This window comes from Cetorhinus maximus, chromosome 8, assembly GCF_964194155.1.
Source record: "Cetorhinus maximus chromosome 8, sCetMax3.hap1.1, whole genome shotgun sequence".
NCBI lineage: Eukaryota > Metazoa > Chordata > Chondrichthyes > Lamniformes > Cetorhinidae > Cetorhinus > Cetorhinus maximus.
The window spans coordinates 88211499-88222182 of record NC_135886.1 but is presented as its reverse complement, the minus strand read 5'-3'; the positions used below and the strand labels follow the sequence as shown (position 1 = coordinate 88222182).

The 10684-nt window shown below is 41.6% G+C and overlaps 1 protein-coding gene across 1 annotated transcript in view; it reads right to left on the bottom strand.

Annotated features, from left to right (window-relative positions):
• Positions 1 to 533: 533 nt before the first annotated feature.
• Positions 534 to 10684, bottom strand: part of pcdh11 (protocadherin 11) — a 749887-nt gene continuing 739736 nt past the window's right edge. Inside the window, exon 4 of the mRNA XM_078547233.1 lies at positions 534 to 4824. Coding sequence (XP_078403359.1) covers positions 4433 to 4824 — 392 coding nt within the window. The 3' untranslated portion in view covers positions 534 to 4432. The remainder of the gene's footprint in view (positions 4825 to 10684) is intronic.

Here is a 10684-nt window from a genome sequence, read left to right as displayed (position 1 = left end):
CTAAAAAAGTGAAAAATCAATGACAAGTTATAAGCACTAGATGACCCTTAGCAATTTAACTAATGTTATAAAGGGCCAGGTTAACTTTCATCAACAGTAATCAAAGGGATATCTTCAGGGCTTTTAAAAACACAGAGAAAAAAAACAAGAAAAAAATTAAGAAAGGTTGAATCACCTGAAATAATGATTAATTTCAGATTGGAACTTTGCCATGGGGTAATAGTCAAAAAAGTGTGCTAGTATAACATTGCTTCTGGTTTAACTGGTAGCCATGGCTATGAAGTACTAGTACAGTCAGTACTAGTTCCCTTCATGTCAGATTGCCACCAAATCACCAGATATGAACTGAAACACAGTAACCATAAGCAACGACTTCAGTGATTTAAACCGGCACCCGACAATCTACCAGTGTTAATCCTGTAAAGCTAGGCTTTCAAAAATAATTTTTTAGACAAGAGTAACTGCTTCTCACTTTTATGAATTTCAAGTTTTCTGGATTCGATATTTAACATCAATCATGACAAACACGTCCATGGAATCACATCATTTATTTTGCAAAACATATTGAACAGGAGAATGGAAAATGACATTAAAAAGCCATGACTATTTTTTTAACAATCTTTAAATGACAGTCCACAAGTAATTAATGAATCTGCAAACCCTACTTTTTATAAAAAAAAAATGTACAAATCAAATATCTTAGAGTATTAACCCTTAAAGGACTGAAATAGCACTACTTGTTGTACCTCCTTTAAGGCATACAAGGCATCTACTGTGGATTCCAAGAATTGTTGTCTTTAACATCAGTTCACTGTTAATTGTCACGCTCCCTCCCATGTTACCTGATAGTGCCGCAAGTTATTGCCACTTTTTGTTCATTGTTGCTTTTCTTTTGAATATCTTGCTGCACATAGTACATATAATAAGTTTTTTTGGTCAAGCTAGTCCAATGCAGACAATCACTATTCCCTCAATGTACCATAACACTCCCCAGAAACTGCTCCTTCCTTTTGGACAGGTATAAATAATAACTTAAAAGGATAAGGATATGTCAGCCTTTACTTCTAGAGACCTGGAATACAAAGAGGTGAAAGTTATGTTATGGTTATGTAAAGCTCTGGTTAATCCCCATTTAGAGCACTGCATTCAGTTTTCGACATCGCACCTCCGGAAGGTAACTTTGGAGGAAGGCAATGCTCAATCACCAAAGTGATGCTGGGGCCAAAAGGATTAAATTATGAGGGCAGGTTGCATAGACTAGGCTTGTATTCCCTTGTGTATAAAAGAATAAAGAGTGACCTAATTCAAGTTCTAAAGATGATCAAAGGCATTGATGAGCTAGCTAGAAAGAAACTATTTCTTCTGCTGTAGCTAGTCCAAAACAAGGAGGGGTACAACCTTAAAATTAGAGCTAGACCATTCAGCATTGATGTCGGGGAGCACTTCTTCACACAAAGGATAGGGGAAATCTGGAACCCTCTCCCCAACATAGATGTTGAGGCTATGTCAGTTGAAAATTTCAAAAATAAGATGGATGGGAACTTTGATAAGTGTATCACATGTTATGAAATGAAAGTGGGTAAATAGAATTAAGACACAGACTGGCTCTGATTTAACTAAATGGTGGAACAGGCTGTATAGTCTACTCCTGTTCCTATGTTCCTTCCATGTACAGTAATCTCTCCCTGAAGCAGCATGAATGATTATTGTGCACGATGACGGATTTGTGTGGCAGCAGGCTTTCTCAGTTTGTCTGGAGTGGGCCTCTGAGAAAGCTCCATTATCTGGGAGTGAACCATCATCTCCCCCCAACCCTCATCATCCCTCACCCTTCCGCCCCACCACCGTCACACCCCTCCTCCCCTGCCCAGCTGACGGATTGAGAAGTGACAGCACTGACAGGAATGGGGCGGATCAGTGGAAAACAATAATGGTTTAGGTACACGGCTTTAGCCAGTGTAAACATATTCTCTACCCATTGTTTTCCCTGCAGAGAGGTCTGTGTGCAACACCATTTAATCTCATTGTTGCCAAAAGGGGAGAAGGATTTCATTTTTTTTTAAAAATAGCATGAGAAAAATAAGGGGGGTATTAAAACATTAACAATTACTACAGCCAACAAATTTCCTCTTGCGGTTAAGGTCCTCAGTCTAACCTGGTGCTGAGTTTTACGAACATTTTCCAAGCCGGTAGTGGGATTCTGCAAATCATCTGCAGATCAATACAAAACACAGTGAATAACATGGGCACCCATTGTGTTTTCTCTCCTCCCTAAGGTCAGGGTTTTACGGCCCCGCTGCAGCTTGTCTCCCCCACCCCCGGCGGATACGACGAGCCATTTAAATCTCCATTCAGTTCGGCGGGACTGTAATATCCCGCCGGGCGAGAGGGACCGTAAAATCCTGGCCTAAGTAAATTCTGCAAACGAGTCATCAACCTACAGGTAACTTATCGGAAAAGTCAGTTCTGGAAGGGTTAACATTGTTCATTGTTAACATGCAATTTCAACTGCAATGCTTTGCACAAATAATAACAAATACTCCCATATCCTAAAGCTACCAGCACTACCAAGAAATACTTAAAATTATTTGACGAGACTGATTTTATTTTAATGCTTTTCCATCATTCGGTGATTAAAGTAACTGCTTAATTAGGTGGCACTCTTTTGCACACTGTAACTGCCTGTGATTTGAACAGATTACCGTGAAACAACATTTGACAAATTACAAAGCCACTTATACCCTCTGAGCACATAAACAGCACAATAAGCTTTCCCCATAATCCCCATTTTAGGTGCAAAAAAACCCCACATCTAATATACATAGCAACTTCCATTGTTTTACAAGCAGTCATCATACAGCAGATTTAATGCAGTTTTTACAGCTTTGAGTGACTAGTTAGCTAACTCTACATACAGTAATCCCAAACAAAACTCCATAAAGTCTTTATGTTCTTCTCCTTTCCTTTGCTAAATGCATTCTTAGATTGTCATGTATCCAGAGTGCCTGGAAATTGTGCATGTTACCTGATTTAACATAATAACAAACAAGAGGCTCCTTCATTTATGTCACAATATAGTAGCAAGCCATTTGGTATTAAATCTGAATTTCTGGGTGGAGAAGGTAGTTCTTCAATTCTTCAGTGTAATCTGCAGGTACAACTCAAGGGTCAGTATCAAACACTGCCCACTTCTCTCATCAGTTATGTGTTGCAGCGTACCTGAAATGACCCTAGAAGATTCAGTTATAGGACACAGTAATGCTCTATGGAATTGAACAATATACCTTGTAGAAGCTGATAAGATTTGGACTCCTACTGGATTTTAAGCAGAATGTCCTATATGATTCGTTAATAAGAGCAATCTGTATTTTAATCTAATTCAGAAATCAAACATACAATATAGAAATAGTATATCAGATAGCTTCTAATTACCTATAAGTATATAAGCCTTTAAGTATAAAATGTATATTACATTTTCAATACATTGACTTCAAACTACTCTACATATGTAATATATGAGCTGCACACGCAACAGCATTCAATCCTCTTCAAGTTAAAAACAAGACCTACTTTGTAAAGAATAAATACAATTTTAGGTAACTTGGTAGCAGGGGGGGTAGAACACCAGGTACAGTGGCTTTAAAGGCCTGTGCTGTTTGTTTCTCAAATCTGCTTGTCACTCTTACTAAGATGGGTCCCTTGATGCGGTGCCTCTTTATTATAAGGTTGTGCACCTGTTTCAGGGAGGCACATCATCGGGTGGGCTGGTAAAACTCGACAGCGTCAGCTCCTCTGCTGCAAATGTTTCTTCTCTTTCCTGATCAGAGTGGCAGTGACACAACTTGTAGCAGTCATCCACAGCACGGACTATGTGTATTCCACTGTATTGTTTCTTTTTAAAAATGATTAACGTGAATCATCACTTCACCGAAAAGTGGGCTCCTTGTACTGCAAAGTATCAAGGGATTCCAGCCTACTGATTTTGGCACTGATCAAGAGTGACAAGGGTAAAACTGGCTTAAAAGATCAGTGAAAGTAAAACTGATAGTATTCATACAGTCTGTTTTCTTGCTAGCATTTTCAGATTAGTGTCTGACATCATTAGCTCCAGAAAGAAAAGATGATTCTGGCTTGCCACCGAACTTTGGTGAAATACAACTGCCCGCAAAAAATCAGTCCTGAAAATATACCCCCTTTGCCATTCTGCAACACAAACATTTCCTTCAAGTGTTTGTAACGTAACGGTGCAGAGAAGCTGCTAATACACAGCTTTATACACTACTTGTTTGGAAGGCCTGCCTTACTAAAGGTATACAGGTGTTAGCAAATGTATGGTGCTGCAAAGCAGGCTTGTATATTTTGATGTGTAGGCTCAACATGGACTAAAAGCAGCGACTATATACATCTTCCCAAACATTGCTTGAGGTGTTTTTTAAAGCTGGTGCTCGTGGACATAGGGGGAGCTGCCGCCTGACACTGACCCCTGCTGGTTTGGCGTAAAGTTTGCCAGGGGAATGACCTTCACAGGATCTTCATTGCTGCAGTGTCTCTCCGAGCTGCTGTACAACTGCTGTCTGCCGCTGCCTTGGTTTTTGTCAATGTCGTCTTTGTTGCTGGCTCTCCCCAGAGTGTGCCTCCCCTCTGACCTGCTGTTTTTGCCCCAGCTTTGCTGAAATCCAATCGATGGTAGGGGAGGGTTAGGCTGCTGGTACTGGGTCAGCGATGGGGGCATCCAGCAGTTGTCAGAGTGACCGAGGACGAGGCACTCCTGCGTGCAAGTCTCCGAGGCTTCAGCCAGCACTTTTTGAAGAGACACCTCTACACCTGCAACATAAGCACAGAAACATAATGAATCAGCTTAGCAGATCCATGGGGAATAGATGTATTTCACTAATTTGTACAGAAAAGTGTCAGTAAAATCATTTGTTCAAAAAGAGAACAGGAAAGGCCTTATTGTGATGTTTCAACATTGTGCAGAGAGAGATAACAAGACAATTTAATAGAGCTTTGTGCCACCAAGAACCCTTTGTTATGTCAGGGTGGGATTAGGCTGCACTACATTACTTAGTATTTACATTTTCAGATTTCCAGTAACACCGAGTGTCTGCTCATATCATTTACATTTATCGTGGCTTGGTGTCAGATTTAATCAATCTTGCATTTGTTATTTACATATCTACATGCCATGGTGCCTGACAGTTTCTGGGACCAAGGTCATTCAAGTTAGCAAACCCAGCCCATCCACTCTAATTAGCAGAATTACAGTTACATGAATTAAACACAAACTAGACAGGAAAATATATTGCTTCAAGTGTGGTCCGAAAATATATATGCATTTAGACATGTGGTAACTTAAGATATGAAATGGAATTACATTGAACTTACAGCACAGAAACAGGCCATTCAACCCATCAGGTTCATGTCAGTGTTTATATGCCACATGAGACTCCTCCCATTCTATCTCGTGCAACTTTATCAGAAGATCTTTCTATTCCTTTCTCCCCACCCCCTGCACTTACCTAGCTTGCCTTAAATGCATCTATGCTACTCTGTGTGGTTGCAAGCTCCACATTCTAACCACTTTCTGAGTAAAGAAGTTTCACCTGAATTTTTTATTAGATTTATCCAAGGCTATCTTACAGTTAGGACTCCTGTATAAAATGTGTGTTGAGCTTACTACCATGATTTCAGCATCAATCATTTTTTTCCCCTCTTTCCTTGTCCCTTGAAGGCAATTCCCTATGCAGGAGTGAAGGTCCAGTTTGCAGATGGCTCTTCTGTCCCATACTCAACAAGCCATCCCTCAGCCAACAGGCTGGATAATGGGCATTACCAAAATAGATGGTCACCTTGGACATAACAAGCAAGTCTGATTGCACCCAAGGTCAATACATGGACTATCCACCATTCACTTGACTTTACATCGTTGAAGGTTTGGAATGCAGCAAGGTGATTTTTGCAATCGTGACAAATTAAACCTTCCAACTGAAGTGCAAAAAACATTTCACAAATGATAAGATTTGAGGAAACAGAACTCACAATAGCTGCTCATATTTCATCCATGAACAATCTGGAGCTAAAGAATGGGAGCATGAAATGATCACTGTTTTTAAATTTCAAAATAATTATTTATAACTGCTATTGAAATTGTGCTGCTTTAGCTGATGCTACATTTATGTTTACACCAAGAATGATTCAGTCGCACATCACTTTGTAATGATATTCATCTTATTTGAAGATCACAGATGTTAGAATCCAGGTACAGAGGCTAGACAGCAGCATATTGCCATTAGGTCACCATGCTGGCATCACCTGTGGAGACAAGTGCTGTTTACCCTGTGCCAATGGTAGCATTATTCCAAAATGAAAGCCTCAGTTAGAGAGAGTGAGTTATTGGGCTATAGTTGCCCAGTTTTTAATTCTTTCTCCAATAATATATGACCTTCAGTCCAACCTGCAAGTTGTCATAATGTGCTTGGCTCCTCAGGCTGGTGTGACATGAGCAGAGCTGCATTAGGAGATGTCAGTAGCCAGTTGACCTCCTGTGGCATTACTCAAGGACAAAAATAAATTAGGTTTTGAAAGTCTCTCAGTGTAACTGACTCTCTGGTTGTGTCCTAATTTAAATTCTGATTCCCTTCATCCAGTTTTTTTATTTGAATTCTAATCCCTCCATCTCCTGATTTTGTGCCTCTGTATCTTTTCATAAGACGCTGAGGCACTAAAAACTGAAATCAAAGTCCTCTAGGAGGCCTTGGCGCACGTGACTTAAAACACAGAATTGATCTAATGATTGAAGTTAAAAAGTAAAATCAACATAATGATTAAATCACAAGTCTTGGTTATTGTATAAAAAAGCTCCAGACCACAGCATGCGTGTAAAAGTGCATGTTACCACAGCAACTCTGTATCCCTGAGTGAACTGCAACACACCACCATCACCACTGCTTCCAGTCTAAGTTTGTCACATTCCCAAATGTCGTGGGGATGGGAAGCAATTTGACAAAAAGATTCATCGGTGGCATTTTAACCTAACATTTGGGAAATCCACGGGATCAGGTGGAACACTGGTTTTATGCCTGGGCTAAAGGGAGCAATTTTAATCTTTTCCACCAGTTTGGAAGCTAAGGGAATTGGGTGCAATGTTGGTTTTGTACCCCACCCAATTTTGCTCTCCATTGAAATCAGTAAGTAATATTAGGCAGGGTATGAAATCAATGTTCCACCTGGTCTGATGAGATTCCCACCTGGAGAATTAGGTTCATATTATTCTCCTCAGTTTCGAAGCACTCAATCAGAAAAGGCTCAAAGCTAGCATTTGACCAACAGAGACCGGCGTCAATAAACAAAGAAATGGAGCAAATAATAAACAACAAAATAACAGTTTTGTGAAGACATATAAAGTTAATTTGAAGGGAATTCCTAATAAATATATTCTCAGGGATGCAGAATATGTCAAAAATTATTTATTTTTGTGAAAAGGTGACCTGTAATCATAATTTATACCTATCTGCCAGCCCCAAATAAATGGGGAGAATTTTCTCCCCGTCGGAGGGGGGGGGTGGGGGTTTGGACGGGAGCGGGCGTGGGCAGGCGCGCAGCCCATCGTCGCCCGCGATTGGATGCGCACCACCATTTTACGTGAGCGGGCCAATTAAGGCCTGCCCAGTGTGATGTGCACCCAGAAGCGCTGAGCGCTCCCTGTGCGGGTCGGGGGAGTAGGCCCGCACCCCGCTCGCCGACCTGAAGATTCTGCCCTTTGTGTTTCACATGCGTGTTAACAAAACTTTCATTCCTCCCTGAGAACAAACTTTCTGAAAGAATATTGTGAATGATAAATCTTACTAACAAGAAACCTTTGAAAGCACTTTGATCAAGACAGAAAATGATATGAAACATTTATAACAAGTATACCTTGCTGGAGTCTCCATTACCCACTACCAGAGTATGGACTCCTGGTGGATAATGAAAATTGGTGGATAATTGGGACTCTCTGAATTTTCCCCATTACACATATGGCACAACAGGGCATGAGAAAAAAATTGAGCCTAGACAACAAAAGAAACATTGTGTGTTTTTCATTCATCAAGGAAAGGGAATGAAACACAAATGCCAAAAGTGGCTCTGCTAGCAGATATTGTCTCTCACAACGCTTCTCCTCCAAAAGTTCTGGTGCATAATCAGGGAGCTGGATAACTAGAACGTGAATAATAATCAGGGCACTGTGTAAATAGAAACATTACCTCAGGGTGGTGTCAGTTAGGAGATAAATATCAGAATGCTAATATTATAATAATGCTTTTTTAAATCCTAAGAACTACACTAAGAGACTATGCTTTTATAGCTTTACATTTCTATTAAATACACAATGATTTGATAACAGTTATAATCAAAAGGGAAGTTGAGCTGTTTAATATTTGCTGTATGTACCAACTCTTGTGCACTGGTGTGTGCATGCAGCATTGTTTTATGGCTCTTTTCACTGTAAATGTGATGAAAATTTGAAAAGAGATCAATGTGAATTGCATGAACTGAAAGGCTATGATCAGTAAGAATTCTAAAAAGCCCATGCATTATACATAACCATTACAGCAGAGATCTCTCTCAAAACAACAGCTCCACTGCCCTCATCATATATTACAGTGGCTTCAAACTAGAATAAAAAAGAAACACTACATTCCTTTCTAAAGCAAAATTTCAAAATCATTCGGCAATCTGAATTGATAAAACTACATTTTTGCCAACAAAACAGTCAGAGCAGTATGGGGCGGGGCGGGGGGGAATAAAATCAATATATCTTAATTTACATTAAATACATAGGTAGCAGGAGGAAAGTGAGCATCCCCTGGTAGTTAAAACAGGCGTTTTCTCCATGGAAATTAAATGACTCAGACTGTTTCCGTCCCTTCTCCTGGCCTTTGTCAAGTTTCTCGATATAATATTGATGCTGATGGCTTTCCCCGGGGAATAACATCTCATTCATCTACTTCAAAGACAAAATTAAACAATTCAAAAGGATTTTATTCAGGCTTAATGTAGATGTGCCTCATGAGTTAAACTTCACCTTGTGCAGCACTAGGGTTGGACACCCTTAGGAGATTAGGAATGAAGTGAAAGACAAAATTAATTCTAGATGTCAAAAATGCTAATGGTTTAGGCCCCCTAATGTCAGCATAAATAAAAAGGAACCCTGAGAAGTGCCACAAAAGACTGGATCTAAAATGTGTGGCATTTGGTTATTATAATGAAAGTTCTTGATAGTGGGAAACATTGATAATGAAATGCGTGGTAATCTGCTGCATTACATTGAAGCTACAAAAAGTAGTCCTGAAATCCTAGCCGTCTTTGTATCACTCAATGGAAGGAATTTTAACTTGAAACAAATGAACAGGTTTGGGTCAAGCTGAGGGGATTGATTGAAGGCAGGGGGAGGGGGTCAATTCCTGGGAGGGGGCAAAAGTTGGCGGGGCATTGCCGTGGGAAGGTGAAGTGTCAGAGGCCGGGTGGCCAGGTGGAGCTTGAATGGCAGGTTCTAGAGGCCTGGTATTGGGAGGATTGGAAGTCTAGCAGGGTGAATCAGAGGCCTGGAGGTCAGGGTCAGAGGCCTGGGGTGCAGGGGTGGTGGGGAGGTGAGAGGCATGAGGAGTGGTTGGGGGCTTGGGTCAGAGGTTAATGTCTAAAAGATCAGACATTCATCACAAACCTGCTTCCGACTTGCCCACTTCCTACTTTAGCTGAGACGGGAAGATAGGTGACGATGCTCCCTGTAAGTTGGTGGGCACGTGCAGTTAGGCAGCAACCCAGAAGTTATTGTTCCCGTTAAGACACTGCATGCAATGAACTTAAAGGTACCACAGGATTCAAATGAACAGACTGTGGACAACAAAAATAATTTAGAGGGCACAGTGGTGAGCGGGCAGCGAACCTTCTCCAAGGCAGGGTGGGGTGCAATGTTAAGTATGATAATGAAGCATTGTCATTAGCTTTTCAACTTTTACTCTGGATGGTTGGACTTCCTGAGCGTTACATCCAGGAGACGATTTGGCAAATCCAGGAAGTGAGTGGCTCTACAGCTTGCTCCTGGATCCTGCCTGTCTGAGGAACCCTTGCGATTGGGCAGCATCCCAACCCATCCTTTCCCACAAGCACTGTGATCCTTCCACCACTCCCCATCATACCTCTGATCCATCTCACCACTCCTTTGATCCCTCTTCCCCCCACCACCTCAGGCCTCCGACTTGAACTCCTGGCCTCTGATTCACCCTCCTCGGCTTCCAGTCCTCCCAATAACAGGCCCCCAACCCCTCACTTAAGCCCTAAGTGACCCCTGAAAACTCGCCTTCCCACCGCGATTGCGCCCCCCCCAACTTCCACCACCTATCCCCCAACAGGATTGACCCCCCCTTGATCGAACCCCACCTCGATCAACCCCCCATCCCGCCACCCTCACCCCAAAAATTGCTCCTCCCACCCCGTCAACACAGCTTGCCTGGTCCTGTGACCTTCACCAACCAGCTCTGTGCTTGATTGGAAGCCAAGCCTGTCAGTCAAGCATGACTTCTGGACAGGGTCTGTGACTTCATACGCATGCAGTCTGCACTGTGTAAGGGACTCCCAACTTCTTGCTTCCCTGCTTCTTTTGGGGGAAACCAATCCCACCCCCTTCCCCCACCACCCCCTATCC